The sequence below is a fragment of the Dermochelys coriacea genome, chromosome 4, assembly GCF_009764565.3.
Source record: "Dermochelys coriacea isolate rDerCor1 chromosome 4, rDerCor1.pri.v4, whole genome shotgun sequence".
Classification (NCBI taxonomy): Eukaryota; Metazoa; Chordata; order Testudines; family Dermochelyidae; genus Dermochelys; species Dermochelys coriacea.
In genome coordinates, this window is record NC_050071.1 from 15,350,683 (window position 1) to 15,366,780 (window position 16,098).

Here is a 16,098-nt window from a genome sequence, read left to right on the forward strand (position 1 = left end):
CACCTGACAGTATTTTGAGGAGTCAGTGTAAATTGCAAAGAAATACTCCAGATTATTCACAGCAAAATAGGTTCACACATTATTAAGAGAAGGCTATTTCAACTCCACATGCTTGATTTACTAAAAAGCATTGTGCAGGCATCAAAGAGTTCTATTGCCACAATTTTCCATTCATGTTGTTTTCTCTTAAGGAAACATAGAAGAAGTAGAGCTGGACTGAAACACCCATGTGACAGGGCAATGAAAGAGGGTTAGCACCTGTTCACTAAAGCTGTGCAAAATGTTCTGAATGGAACCCAAAACTCAGGCCATTCTCAAAGCTTCAGGCATGCCTGAGCTGAGTTTCAACCAGCTGTGTTGAGAGGTTGTTTTTATGTAAAACTTAGAGTTTTGTCATCGATTCCAGACCAGACCAGACCATACTTGGCCATTTTGCACAAATTTCCCTTTGTTCAAACCACAAACTCATATCAGACCTTAATCTGAATCTGACTCCTTTGCTTAAGGCACTAACAGGACTCCTCCGTCCCTGTCTATCCTAGGCTACTCTTTGCATGTTCTCAGTATTGTTAAGTCCCAGAGGTTTTCCCTGTCTGCGTAATGTTCAACAGATCAATTCTTTCAGCCAGCATCTCAGGAGTTGTGTAACTTATTTGGTGTGGCTTTAATCCAGGCAACAAATCTGATCACCAAGAAGGAACTGTTGACTATGGACCCTGACACAGAGGACAAACAGCTGATCTATGAGATAACAACTGGACCCAAACATGGTCACGTGGAGAGCAAGCTGAAACCGGGGACAGCTGTGACTACATTTACACAAGGTAGGGTAGCAGGACTGCATTTTACTGACCTCTTCTTTACTTCCTTCCATTCCTCTTCACTATGGCAAGATAGCTCATGTATGAAAGAAACACAGACAGACCGATTCTGATGTATAACGTCCCTGATTTCAATGGAGTTATTGATTTACACCAGGGCCAGGAGAGTAGAATAAGGAAGGTCCTTCTCTCCTGTGTCAGAAGGTGGGGGGGGTATTAAAAAAATAATTTCTAATTATTTCTGCAATTTCTAATGTGGGGGAGGAAGAAGTTATCATATCTCTCTTTGCACTGAGGGAGAGAGCGAATTTTTATGAGCCTGCACTGTGCAGATCTTTCTATACAGCGTAAGACAATTTACCTTTGGGTCTGCACTCCAAGGGAGGTGGACACCTTAGTGCTGGGGTCTTCCCAGAGCTGATCTCAGTGTGTGTGTCTTTCTGCAGCTGGGTGTGGCCCTGCCTGTGTGTGTGCTAGAGGTGGCTTAGGAGCCTGGTTCAGCAAGATGGGGTAAAGGGGCGCCCAGGCTGGCGGAACAGGCAGGCTCAGTGGTATCCCAATACATCAGGTGGCACCTTAAAGGAAGGCAACCTGGCACACCTCCATCTAGCCCTTCATGTTTCTATTACAGTAAAACACAGAGATGCCAGTCAAGAGCAAGGCCCCATTTTGCTAGGTGCTGGGCAAACGCTGTCAAGGTTTCTGTCTATCGCTTCTCATCAGAACTCCGCAGCCAAGTCTGTCCCATCTTGCGTAAAGTAAATCCAGGCTAATACAAAGAAAGAGACCCAATATTATTTTATGGGCAGAGTTCAAGGAGTCAGTTTAATGCTATGGCAAAGCTCAGACGCTACTGTAGCTATATAGTGGTCTTAAAGGGACACACCAAAATGCAGACCAGGGGATTTAATTAAATTCTTCTTAAGCAAATTTGTATTAAAATAGTCCCAGTTAAATTTAGTTAAAAAAAAATCCTACCAAAAAAATCCTTTTTTTCTAAGTTGTGGAAGAAAAGATTAGATCAGTTTTTTGAGAGAGCAAGAGAGATGCAGCATAATTTCGGATGGCTCTTGGACTGGTATGAATGACAAATAACTATTAAAGCCATTAGAGTTGCACCAGTGTCAAACTTGTGATCAGAATCAGGCCCATAGAGATGTATGCATACAGCTTGTACGTTGTTCACCTGTAAAACTGTCCCTGAATGCCTGGATGGACTCACTGAGACTCTCTTCCCGACAGAGGATGTGAACCTGGGACTGATTCGGTACGTGTTGCTGGAAGAGAAGATTCAGGAAACCATGGATAGCTTTCAGTTTCTAGTGAAAGACAGCAAGCCCAACAGTGTCAGTGACAATGTCTTCCATATCCAGTGGTCTCTCATCAGTTTTAAATATACCAGGTAAGCAACCCTATGGGTTACTGCACTCATCTGACATACAGGGCCTTATTCAGAGGTGAGGTGGGTGGGGTGTTACACATCAGTAAGTAGCTGGTGTCACTAAGACGCTGAGGTGGCTACAAGGGGATAGAAGGTAGACTCACTTCGGATTTTGGCCCTCGGTTTTCATGCAGCAGTGCTGGGAAGTGGCCTGGGCCTAACATATGAGAATAATCCCGTAGGGATAGATCATCATCATCATTTATGAGTATATCTCAGTAGCACCCAGCAGTCCCAGTCAGGTCCGAGGCCCCATGGTGCTACACATGAGTAAAGGTCAGTCCCAAATGATGATTCAGTCCTATAATGAAGCCAAATAGAATCCAGTAGTTTCAGCTGAGAAATTACTATGAGTGTGTATGGAGAGAGCATAATAATACCCAGCTCTTACTCAGCGCTTTTCATCAGTAGATCTCAAAGTGCCTTACAAAGGAGGGCAGTGTCATTAGCCCCCGTTTACGGATGGGGAAACTGCAGCACAGAGATGAAGTGACTTGCCCAAGGTAACCCACAGGCCAGTGGCAGAGCCAGGAAGAGATCTCCCGAGTCCCAGTCCAGTAACCTAATCACTGGGACACACTGCCTATGCATGATAGTGTGGAGTATAGCGTTTATCTGCCTGAGTTTGGGATGGCTGCAGATCCAATGTGTTACCTTTGTGATTGGTGGGAGTAGCACCCACATATCTAAGATTAAAGTTTGCCTCCTTATGTTTGTCAGACCCTTACTGTATCTCCGGATATCACCTCCCTGGAGGCATGAATTAGACTGGATTTGAGCTTGCTTAGTATCACTAAAAAAAAGGCTCCTGGTCTGTTCCATTCCACTTCTTATACCACGCTCATCACCTTAGTACCTACCTGAGCAGCTTCCAGTTGTGCATTAAGTGATGTGCCTAACCTATCTCCCGTGTTTGTGCTGTGTATGTTCCCAGCTACAATGTCAGTGAGAAGGCTGGCTCTGTTAGCATAACGGTGAAGAGGATTGGTAACCTCAATCAATATGCCATTGTCCTGTGCCGCACGGAACAGGGAACTGCCACCTCCAGCGTCAGTTCAAAGCCAGGACAGCAGGACTACGTAGAGTATGCAGGCCAGGTGGGTTGGGAAATTCTAGCTGGAAGGACTGTATACCCCCAGAAATAACCCTGATACAGTGAATCAGACAGCGTGTTTTTTATTTGCTTGTACCTGATCTGTGTTCCCCTAAGGATGTCTGGACTCTGCTGTTTCATCCTTTTAGCTGTTATAGCCCTGCTACACATGTCTGAGACATGTGGGGGAGGAGGAGAAGGAAGTGGCAGAGTTCAACATCTCACCATAGAATAAGCACATGCATTGCACTGTATAACATCAGAAGGACACCGCCCACATGAGCGGAGTGGTAAATAATGATGAGGACAGGCTGCATTGCAACAAAATGCGTTTTAATGCAGCCAAATGTAAGGTTGTGTATTTTTTCTTCCTAGATATAGGTCACACTTATAGAAAGGGGGACTGTAACCTGGAAAGCAGCGACTGAAAAAGACTTTGGGGTCTGTGAAGGGGTTGGCTCACTGCTGGCGCCTCCTCATGGTTGGGCATGGTGTGGCAACTCATTCCTCATTGGGGTCTGCAGCCAGTGGCTGCTCTGTCTCTCAGGTGCCTTGCCTCTTCTTGTGACATGTCCCTCCATCCAGGTCACTTCTGGGATAGTCCATAAACAAAAACGGGGAATTAACACACACAAACTAAGTTAATGGGAGAGAGGTAGGAACACCTCTATCTCAGGGTGCATCAGGATCAGGCCCTCCCTTCCCTTAGGCAGGGACCTTCAGGCAGTTTTTGTCAGAGAAGCTCCTGCCTTCTCTTATTTATTCTCAGGAGCTGAGGGTTGAAGGTCTGTTCTTGTCCCTGCGTGGCCCACAAATGAGCTGTTTTGCTCCAGCCTGTACCTGCCTTTGCAGGTGTGGCGGGGTTGGGCTGGCTGAGCCTGGAGCAGCTCCTTAACCCCTTGTTGTCCAATGTGGGGTATGTCTACCCCATCACAGGGTCTTAGTGAACAAACAACTCGGACATGAGCTCCCGGTGCAATGCTGTGGCAAAAAGGGCTAAAGCAATCCTTGGATATATTAACTGGGGAATAGTGAGTGGAGTTAGGGGAGCTGATTTTGCTGTATATCACACTGGTGAGACCAGGACTGATATGCAGGAAGTCAGATTAGATGCTCTAATGGTTCTTTCTCTCAAAGAGATCTTTGACTCTAATGTTGAATGTCAAATTCCTTCATTTAAATTTGTTTTTAAAATGTCAGTTTGAGTCCCCTCTGATACCAGTTTGCCATCAGTGGACTTGCTCCTGATTTTCAGGCCTAAGTTGGCTTTAGCTATTACTTACTAATTTAAGAGAAATATATTTATGACTTTAAAAAAAAAATCTGGGAAACCAGTTTTTTGAAATTCAAGTAATTCTCTTCCGTGTTGTCATCCTAAATAACTTCAACTTTCATTTAGCACATCAGAGCCAAAAACTGAAAGTGATCAGTCAGTTTTCATCATCTAAGCTTCATGGAATTAAAAAAAAAAACCCACCTTAGTAAAATAAGTGGTAAAAACATGAAGTAGACTTTTAGATGACTTCAATTTTAAGAATCTAAGGTGTTCTTGCGCCTGTAGGTGAGAGGACATTCTTTTAAAGTATGAGTTTTATGTTGACAGAGTCCTTGTAAGGGAATATTCTGCAAGACCATGTCTAATACAGGTGTGCCTAGGTTCTGATATCATTCATGCTGGTGTCAATCAGGAGTAACTCCATTAAAGTAAATGGAATTACTCAAGCATAAACCTAGTGTGAGGTCAGAATCAAGGGGCCTGATTCTTCAGTGCCTTTTGCAATTGTTTCCCTCTGTGCAAAACACTAGCAAGAGAGCATGGTAGAGTTTTGCATTCCCTTTGTACATTTGCATTCACTGTAGGTGACTGAACAAGGGGCAGTTCAGTAAATAACTGAGCTCAGGAGCTCCCAAGAGCTCTGAGCCAAACCCCATTGAGGTCATTGGGAGTCTTTCCTTTGACTAGTGGGCTTTGAATCAGGTCCCAGGAGAACAAAAGTAAAGCATAGCTCTGAAACATACCAGGACAATTAAAGTTCTGTGATTATTAGCAGAGATTCAGGGCATCCGTGTTTTCCAGAGAGGAGCAGGGAGGGTTTCTGCATTTGCAGCTGTAAGCCCATATGTACACCCCTTGTTGTTCACTTCCTTGCAGGTACAGTTTGATGAGTGGGAGGACACCAAGGCCTGCATCATTGCTATCAATGATGATGACATCTTTGAGAACACGGAGAGCTTCACCGTGGAGCTCAGCATGCCAGCCTATGCCCTGCTGGGGGAGATCACCCAGGCCAAAGTCATCATCAACGACACAGAGGATGAACCCACTCTGCAATTTGACAGGAAGACTTACCATGTGAACGAGAGTGCTGGCTTCCTGTCTGCACCCATTGAAAGGAAAGGTTTGTGGTATTAGATATAACAACGATGATACTGCATTAAAATAGTGCTACTCAGCACAGGAGCTAAAGCTGCTTTACCAACACTAACTAACTAAGATTTGAAATTCCATTGTGTGGTGTTAGGCCCCTTTTACAGATGGGTAAACTGAAACATACAGAGATTAAATGACAAGGTCCTACAATAAATCAGTGTGGAGCCAAGAAGGCAACTTAGAAGCCCTGATCCCCAAATTCCTGCTTTCACCATTGGTCAGCATTAGAGCAGACACACAAATTGTGAGCAATAACAGGATTTATCTCTCTAGTCAGTGCCTTCTGTGTCACAGGAGATAACTGTAGAACTTTCTGCTACATTCAGAGTCTTTAGTCCCATCTCTGACGTTGCTTTTGATGATAGAATTTTAAAACATAAAAGTGTTCAGTTGGCATTTTTATTGATTGAGATGTTGGTCCCAGTCCTGCAGCCTCTTGTCACAGGAGTAGAAGTACAACTAGGGCTGTTTACATAAGGAAGGGTGGCAGGAATGGGCCCGTGATGCTTGTCTGGACTCAGTTTTATCTCATCTGGCTCCATTGCTCTTTGAAGCTAGTAAGATTTCCCAGCTTTTAAGCAAGTCAATCTTCCCTTCTGGTGGGCAGATATCAAAGCCCCAAAAGAGAGGAAAAAACAAGGTTCCTTCCTTTCTTTTTAAAAATGTAGCATTATCCACGGGGAAAAGGATATCTGAAAATAAAGGAAAGAGGGCAATGAGGTTGGCCTGGTTTTCCTTTAAAGATTCAATAATTGAGTTTAGGCCTGCTGCCTTAGGGCCCAGTCCAGCTCCTACTGACGACAGAGGGAACAGAAGCAAACCAGGGTATCTGTTGGCTTCTTCCCTATGTGTCGGGTGCTATGCGTCCCATGGAACACACCTGCAGTGCTGCTGCATATAGTAGGAGATATGCCCACTTCAATCTCTTATTTCAGTCGAGCAGCCACAGAAGGCAACAGTACTGGGGCTGGAGTTGAGTGTCCAGAGATTCAGCTGGCTAAAAGTATCAAAATGTTCTTTTGAATTCGTGCTAGGCTAATTTCTGTAGATGGTTAAGAACAGCAGGAGTGTCCCCCACTCTCCCCTTGCATAAATATTTTCCCCTTATTGTTGAAATTACAATGGACAATGTTTGAATGTCTGAATTCATCCAGTGTGTCAGAAATTATTTTCCTAATAAGTTTAGGAAACTCAGTTTCCACACAAGCATTCATTTATCAGTTCAAAGGCCTCTTGGTGGCGATTGCACACAGTGTACAAACAAGCATATATATAATGTATATTCTATACCCAACAGCAATACAGTTAGAATTACTGGCCCAAATACTCTCAACAGGACCAGGCCTGAGAGGTACCTTCCCATCATGCTATTTTCCAGAGGGGTAAGGAAAGGCACTGACAAAGAACCCCCTAGATACCTTGCTTTTTATATACTATAACAAACAAGTGATGTCATGGCTGGGTATTGGACCTTAACTAAAGCTAAATAAGGGAGTTTTAGAGCAGAACCCTGCCACTGGCTTGGTTAAGACAAGATTCCTGGTTGAGCCCCTTTCTTTTCAAGGTTTCCTCTTTATCTCATGTTGCTGTATTTCTTTCTAACTACTAAACTGTGCATTTCTTTATAATAAATTAAACACACCAATTATTTACCAGACCTGGTGCCCAATTCCCCATGTTTTCTTTATTTCTGTTACCTCAACCCACACCTTAAATGAGATAACACTGGCATATCCAGGGAAACTACAAGTTTAACACAAACAATCCCTCCTTCTGTTTTTTTTTTTTTTTTAATTCACATGCTTCAGGCCTATCACTTATGTTGAGCTCCAAACTCAGTTTAAACCCAGAGTTCATTCAGGTCTAATGCAGGCCTATGTTCCACAGTTAATGAAGCATCATATAATTTTTTGACCATAACACTTCTGTCTCTGTGGATGTTACATTGTAGGGGATGCCAGCAGCATTGTATCTGCTCTTTGCTACACTGTCTCCAAATCTGCTAAAGGCAGCAGCCTTTATGCACTGGAGTTGGGGTCCGACTTTATGTCGAGGGGAATGTCGAATGAGAACCGTGTTATTTTGGGGCCCGGTGTCACCATGTCAACCTGTGACATCAAACTGATTGATGACAGCGAGTATGAGGAGGAGGAGGAGTTTGAAATTGCCCTGGCGGATGCCTCTAGCAATGCGCGCATAGGAAGCGTGGCTTCGGCCAAGGTGATGATCTGTGGCCCCAACGACGCCTCCACTGTGTTCCTGGGAAACGCAACTTTTACTGTCAACGAGGATGCAGGTAAGGGAGAGCAGTAATTCCATTGGGTCTGGGGTTGTTGTCACTGTGAGATACTTGCAGTGGAAACACTGCTTTACCAGTGGGTGTTATAAAGAACTGAACCCTCCAACCAGACGTGCGCTGTGGAGGAAAAGGGCGGCAGCTATGGCACTTCCTCATCCTGCCCCACACGTTGGAGCTGAGTTTTGGTTATACTGTCTGCAGGCATTGTCCTTTCTGTAGTGCCATGGACAGAGTCACCATGAAGGAAAAGAGAAAACCAACGTGATGGCACCTATTGACATTTCAGATGTGTTTTTTTTCTCATGTCCAGCTAAGTTCTAATCATGGCTTTAATATGTGTAACTTCGCCTCCAGGCACCATTGACATTCCAGTGATCCGGCATGGTACCGACCTCTCAACCCCCACCTCGGTGTGGTGTGCGACTCGGACTTCAGATCCACCCTCAGCCAGTCCAGGAATTGACTATATCCCTAGCTCCAAGAAAGTAGAGTTCAGGCCAGGCAGAACTGAGGAGGTATTGGACTACACACCCAGTGCTTAGATGGAGTGGATTTCAGTCTCTATCTCTTTCTCGTATATAATCACTATACTCACTGTTTTTGAAAGTTAAATTTACTGCAGTTGTTTAGTTACAGGTGTTTGGGGATATCAGAATAAAAGAGACATATCTATTTTTTTATAGATACAGTTGATCCCAGGTTCATGCCAATACAGCTGCATCAAGAACCATTTTAATCAAATAAAGAAAAGCATAAATGGCAGAAGGAATTGCCACAAGCATTCCAAGCATCAGCCAAAACCAGCCTAATTTCCCATGTAAAATCCCCATTTCCAGACTGCAGGCTTTTACTGATGCATATCACACTAATCATAATTGTTTCAGTGCTACCTGGTGTTCCCCATCTGTCTGTTGTATCCACCTATTCTCTCTTGCCATATCCTTTGATTGTAAGCTCTTTAGGGCAGGAGTCATCTTTTCATTATGCGTGCGTAGCACCTACCACAGTGGGGCCCCAATACAAAAACGTAATATTCATTTTATAAAGCACAGTGATATTCAGGGCCTACTGGCCAAGTCAAGTTGTTCATTTTGTCCCATTATGCCACAGAGTCTATGGAATCCTCCTCCATTTGTGGGCGGTCACAATTTGTAATGCTTAAAGCTGAACTTCTGTCTGTCTGTTTTATAGTGACCAAAAATGTGCTGCGCACTTCACGGGAGACATAGAAAGACAATGGTCCTGCCACAAAAAGCTTATAAAGAGCTATCTTAAAAGGTACAAATGGCAATTAAGGACCATATTCCCATTGACTTTCAGTGGGAATTAGGTGCCTAACATTCACTTGTGCCTTTGAAAATCTCCTGTGCGTCTTAAAATTCTAGACATGAGGGTGACAACTTCAACAGTAAGGTGGAGCTGGGGTGAGGAAAGGGGAGGATTACAGCACAATTACTCTCCGACCGTATTGCTGAGTTACCTGCTAGGTTTGTATCGAAGCCCCAGTAGCTGAATCTGATGAGATGGAAGAATGGTCTGGTGGTTGGGGTGCTAGCCTAGGATGTGGGAGATCTCTGTTCAATGTCCTGCTCCCCCACAGACTTCCTGTGCAACTGGGGGCCAAGTCGCTTGGCCTCTCGGTGTCTTCGTTCCCCGTCTGTACAATGGGGATACCAGTACTGCCCTACCTCACGGGAGTATTGTGAGGCTACACACATTAAAGATAGTGAGGTGCTCTGAGACTACAGTAATGGGAGCCCTATAAGCACCTACAATAAATAGATGCATCAGCCATTTTGGATTAATATAAATCTAGTCAAATCAAGTTAACATTCTGGTTGAAGAAGTTTCAGCTGAAAGAATCTCTCCAGGATAAAGGTAGATAACCCTAGACAAATTGGAAGATTGGGCCAAAAGAAATCTAATGAGGTTCAATAAGGATAAGTGCAGGGTCCTGCACTTAGGATGGAAGAATCCAATGCACCGCTACAGACTAGGGACCGAATGGCTTGGCAGCAGTTCTGCGGAAAAGGACCTAGGGGTGACAGTGGACGAGAAGCTGGATATGAGTCAGCAGTGTGCCCTTGTTGCCAAGAAGGCCAATGGCATTTTGGGATGTATAAGTAGGGGCATAGCGAGCAGATCGAGGGACGTGATCGTTCCCCTCTATTCGACACTGGTGAGGCCTCATCTGGAGTACTGTGTCCAGTTTTGGGCCCCACACTACAAGAAGGATGTGGATAAATTGGAAAGAGTACAGCGAAGGGCAACAAAAATGATTAGGGGTCTAGAGCACATGACTTATGAGGAGAGGCTGAGGGAGCTGGGATTGTTTAGTCTGCAGAAGAGAAGAATGAGGGGGGATTTGATAGCTGCTTTCAACTACCTGAAAGGGGGTTTCAAAGAGGATGGCTCTAGACTGTTCTCAATGGTAGCAGATGACAGAACGAGGAGTAATGGTCTCAAGTTGCAATGGGGGAGGTTTAGATTGGATATTAGGAAAAACTTTTTCACTAAGAGGGTGGTGAAACACTGGAATGCGTTACCTAGGGAGGTGGTAGAATCTCCTTCCTTAGAGGTTTTTAAGGTCAGGCTTGACAAAGCCCTGGCTAGGATGATTTAACTGGGACTTGGTCCTGCTTTGAGCAGGGGGTTGGACTAGATGACCTTCTGGGGTCCCTTCCAACCCTGATATTCTATGATTCTATGATTCTATGATAGAGTCTTACACTTTGGTACAGTGTGTATTATATGTGAAGACCATAGTATTTGCATAACTGTTTGTGCACCTAGAAGAGCCCACATTTAGTGACGTTACTCAGGTCACCTGAGGATGAATCCCAGGGTATTTTCTCTTTCTCGCCAAAGGAGGATAACAAGTTTTATAATTTGGTTCTTTTACTTTTCCTCTAGTACTGCACCTTGACAATCCTGGACGATGCCCAGTACCCAGTGATTGAAGGGCTGGAGACGTTTGTTGTATACCTAAGCTCATCCCATGGGGCTGAATTGACCAAACCTTTCCAAGCTATAGTGGCCATTAATGACACCTTCCAAGATGGTAAGCTATACAGTGAATCTATATTGAATCCATTCTAGCTCCGTCCTTTACATATTTTCCTTGTGTACTAAGAGAAATTGGAAAACACCCGGGATGTGTTTGATGACATCACACAACACATTCCATGTCACCTGTCCTTCATAGTTTCTTTCCCTAGTTTCTTTGTCCTCAAGGAATTAAGGTTTGTGGAAGTGCAAAATAAAATTCCTGTTTTCTCCTCCCATTTGGGTCCAAACTTTGTCACCCTTGCTCACAGTGAGTAGCTTTTTCCATTGTATGGTCCCATTGAAATCAGTTGTGCTTCATGAGAAGTCAGGCACTATTCAGTGTGGGTATGGGCATGAGAATCTGGCCCTTTTTTTAGCAGCTGGGTTGAAGCTTACATGTATTCATTTCAACTCACAGTATTTTTCCTCCCTCCTGGGTTTTAAACATGATCCTGACCTCTGTGATTTTCTCCCTGGGAGGTATCTGCTTGCTAAAGAAATGCATCAGTCACATAACCCCAGAAAAACTGCTCTGTAATAACCTGTAATTATCTCTGCTCCTGAACCGTCTGCTGAGACTTGCCCTCTTGGCTTCAGGCTTTTTCTATCCCTAGCCACAGAAGATGTTATGATTGCAATAGTGCCCTAAGAACAATAACCTATCTAAGTATTACCCATTCTTCGTATGTATCCCCAGCATACAATACACATGCTGCTCAGACACATATACCTTAGGGCAGTCGTTCCCAAACTTGTTCCGCCAGTTTTGCAGGGAAAGCCCCTGGCAGGCCCGGCCGGTTTGTTTACCTGCCGCGTCTGCAGGTTAGGCCGATCGCGGCTCCCAGCAGCCGTGGTTCGTTGCTCCAGGCCAATGAGAGCTGCTGGAAGCAGCGCGGACAAGTGGCGGAACAAGTTTGGGAACCACTGCCTTAGGGCATGGCTAGTTCTCCAGTATGTGCAGAACAGGTGGTTACCTCAGGCAACAAAATATTAGGGAAAGCAAAATGTTCAGTAACTTTTTGTGTGGGTGACTGAGGGTTGGTAGCATGAGAGATTTGCTTCTTTAGCAAGAGCAACAGAATCTCGAGTTCCCAGTGGGAGCAATGATCAGCTGCTTGGTTAAAGTCAATAATACTCTTCGTGAGCACAGTTGACTATCTAATCTGACATCTCACTACACAACTTTCAGCCCCACATGGTGGTACTTCAATACATTTCATGCCTGCTTTGGCCGCTATTTAGCTTTTATCACAGTACAGGTGTGGATGTCGTTGTGCCCCCTGCAGTACCCAACATGCAGTTTGGCAAGGACTTGTATGCTGTGAAGGAGAAGGAGGGTGTCCTGCACATTCCCATCATCCGCACCGGAGACCTGAGCTATGAGTCCTCTGTCAGGTGCTACACCCGCAGCCAGACAGCAGCAGCCATGGAGGATTTTGAGGAGAGGAGAAACGTGGAGGAGTCTCGCATCACTTTTTTGAAAGGGGAGAAGGCGAGTTAAACCTAACTGGATTGGGGGAGAACCAAGAACAATCAGTAGAGTAGGTTTTGAAAAGCTGGATGTTCTCCTGGGCACTCTGTTGTTCAGTGGCTTTACCAGACCCCCTTTCTCAGAAGTAATATTTCAGCTCTTTTGGATTAGCTATTGTTACTGTTCTGGAATTAAAAGATGAGTCCATGGAGAATATGCATTTAACACTAAATATTAGTTAACACACAAAAAGCAAGTGTTGGGTATCAATAATATTTAGCATTACAGCTAGTGCTTTTTGATTAGATAGTCTTGGAATACACACGAGGACCAGCTGTAGTAAGTAAGAAGTGCCATTTTTCCACAGCCACTTTTCATCATATAGCTGCACTTTGATGTCCACACAGAGTTTCTAAGCCTTCTTTCATCATACCTAGCATTTAACACTGTGGTAGTGAAGAAACACTAATCTTCCATTAAATTCAGAGGAATTATTCGTGTTAGTTGCTAGTTTTTAACTGATGATGTATTTGGCTGTAGGTGAAGAACTGCACTGTCTATATCAATGATGACTCTGCATTTGAACCAGAGGAGCAATTCCGGATCTATCTTGGCAGTCCCCTTGGAAACCACTGGAGCGGAGCTAGAATCGGAAAGAATGACATGGCCACTATTACTGTCTCCAATGATGAAGACGGTAAGAGAGAATGGGCTACATTAGGAACTAGATGGAGCAGGTACAATTCCAGGGCAGTCAGTGGAATTTACACCATTTCTGAATGTTAGCCATTATATGTAAACTGCCTCAAATTAAACGATTGACTTGTTGATCAGTGCTCCATTACATTGTATTAACTAACACTTAAAGTTGATTCTGAATTTCATGTTAGTGGTACGCTGTGGCACATAGACAAAGGATCACTACTGCTAAATAAAACATAAAGTTAGTGTATTTGGAAAGCTCAGGTAAGGCAGCCTACCTGTCTGCTGGAAGGGCAATCTGAAGGAATGACTGCCAAGTTTACTGTATGGTTCTTGGCCCCAGCAGAGTGTCAGAGAGCCATGTCTAGGCTGTAGGCTCCGCCCCGTATGTCAGGAGTGCCTCTCAAACTTCACTCTGATGTGTGGAGTAGAGTTGATGGGTTTTAAAAGGAGCTATGTCAGTTCAACCTTGGCTGCTGGAAAGCTTACTATGGTGCAAATCATTTTGAGGCTACTAGAGTTGCTACAAATACGTGTTTCTGTTCTTCATATCATTTCTCTAGCCCCCACCATTGAGTTTGAAGAGACTGCATACCAAGTACGGGAGCCTCCAGGCCCTGAGGGCCTTGCTATTCTAAACATCAAGGTGCTCAGAAGAGGGGACCAGAACAGGACCTCAAAGGTCCGCTGCAGCACCCGTGATGGCTCAGCCCAGTCCGGAGTCGATTACTATCCAAAGAGTCGAGTCCTCAAGTTCAGCCCTGGTAAAGGATACTTGGAATTGAATTATGAGGTGGAGGGATTACTCAGTGATATTTAACACAGGCCAAAACAAATTAAAATGAAAGGAAAATGTGCAAGTAATTTACACAACAATGCTCTATGTGGGGGATTTTCAAAAGCATTCGGAATTGGCCCAACTCTGCTCCTATTGAAATCACTGTGTGTGTCTTGTTTTTCATGGGTGTATGATTTCATATATAAGCTAAAACATGAGCTGCACCAACCTCCTCTAATGTATTTATGCTTTGGGGTTTGTTCTAGACACGCACACTGCAGTCATATTTGATGCAGCATTTATAATAGGAAACACCTATGTCATCCTTTAAATAATCTTTCACAGGGTGGGTTATATTTACTTTTCCCAAATCAGTCATAAGCCTCAGAGGAATTCTTTAAGTATGTTGGAGAGACCACAAAAAGCAATCAAACATGATGTTTTGACAGAGCACACACTGGGGATGTGTCTCCACTTCCCACTGCAGGCAGCTGAGAAAAATAAAAACTGAAAGACAGTGGAGGTGGGGAATTGAGACTCCCACTGGAGCATAGCATCACTTTTCTGCGGGTGCCAAACCACATTCCCCCTCACGCCCTTCTGCATAAAATGGACACTCACACTACATACAAAGTGTGAGTGTGCAGGGAGTGCTAAGTATAAGGAGACAGAAAGATGGCCTCGCCTGTGTGCTCACAGGGATTACCTGCCTTTGAACTGATTGGAAGGCCATCCCCATCCACAACACCTTTCATGTTTGGTACCATGGAGTACGCGAATCCCGTATTTCATCCCTTCACAACACCCTTGCTGTGTGACAAGGGTTTTTTGTAATAAACTATAAATGTTCTGCATAAGGTTTTAGCCAGGCAGTTGCCATTAAAGTCTGTAGGAATCCCCTGGCTACAACCCTGCCTTCTGCTATGGCCGAAATCCTGCTACGATGTAACCCTTCTGCCTGCTACGGTGATGAAGTTTGAGAATGAGAGTGATTGTAAGAGAGAGAATATTGCCAGTTGACAGCTAACAATACAGATTTCTCAAAGAGCCTGTGTATATTGGAGTTCTGCAAAAACCCCTCAAGATCCTACAAGATAACTCAAACCATACCCCACGGGTCCAACAGCAGTAGCTCTGCATGTTAGAGCCAAGGAATTAAAACAGAGACACTAGTAACAGGGATGGGATATATTTTGGATCATAGATTTTTATTACAGTCAGCTAATGTAAAACAGGCACTGTTAATCCTCATATAGCATCTGCTTGTAAATCTGCCAGGTGATCAATCGGACCAGTCGTTTCAGCTGGAGTTTTATTTATGACTTATTTATTTATTTATCCTGGCTGGAACGGTGCTAAATCATTAGAGTTCAGATAAAACCTGTAAAGTGTGTTTTATCATAATGTTTCAATGATCCTGACCTGAGGCAGCTATGCAATGTTTTATGGGGGCTGTTAGGGTAATGTCAGATGATATATCAGGTTCTCTGTTTCTCTCATGTTCATTCATGTAGGGATGGACCACATCATATTTAAGGTGGAGATCCTGTCTAACGAAGACCGGGAGTGGCATGAGTCCTTTTCTGTGGTGCTGGGTCCAGATGATCCAGTGGAAGCTGTTCTTGGGGATATCACCACTGCAGTAGTCACTATTCTGGATCAGGAAGCAGCAGGGAGCCTTATTTTACCAGCACCTCCCATTGTAAGTAGCAAAACATGAATGATGTAAGTTAGTGGCATGGGAGAATCTACAGAGAAGCAGAACATGCAACGAAGCACACTGAGCTTGCCTGAACTAGAACGTGCAGGCCTGTGAAGCCAAGGCCTTTTAAAAAGCTAGTGTGGAGACTCCCGAATGCTTGATCCAGGCTACAGACAATTGTGGCTAAGCGGACCCTCTGTTCATGTGACTAGTTGACTCAAGGTTAAAACTGTAGTGTAGACACACCCTCTGTAGTCAGAGCATTCCTCTTTGGACCAGCAGAGACTCAGAGTAAATTGATATTGGTATTCC

The 16,098-nt window shown here is 44.2% G+C and overlaps 1 protein-coding gene across 1 annotated transcript in view; it reads left to right on the forward strand.

Moving 5' to 3' along the window:
* The window catches only part of FRAS1 (Fraser extracellular matrix complex subunit 1), a 302,180-nt gene that overhangs the window by 258,744 nt on the left and 27,338 nt on the right, over window positions 1–16,098 (forward strand). Inside the window, 11 exon segments of the mRNA XM_038399497.2 lie at window positions 674–824; window positions 2,064–2,223; window positions 3,197–3,359; window positions 5,508–5,754; window positions 7,738–8,082; window positions 8,440–8,600; window positions 10,999–11,146; window positions 12,420–12,625; window positions 13,145–13,301; window positions 13,870–14,070; window positions 15,599–15,786. Coding sequence (XP_038255425.1) covers window positions 674–824; window positions 2,064–2,223; window positions 3,197–3,359; window positions 5,508–5,754; window positions 7,738–8,082; window positions 8,440–8,600; window positions 10,999–11,146; window positions 12,420–12,625; window positions 13,145–13,301; window positions 13,870–14,070; window positions 15,599–15,786 — 2,127 coding nt within the window.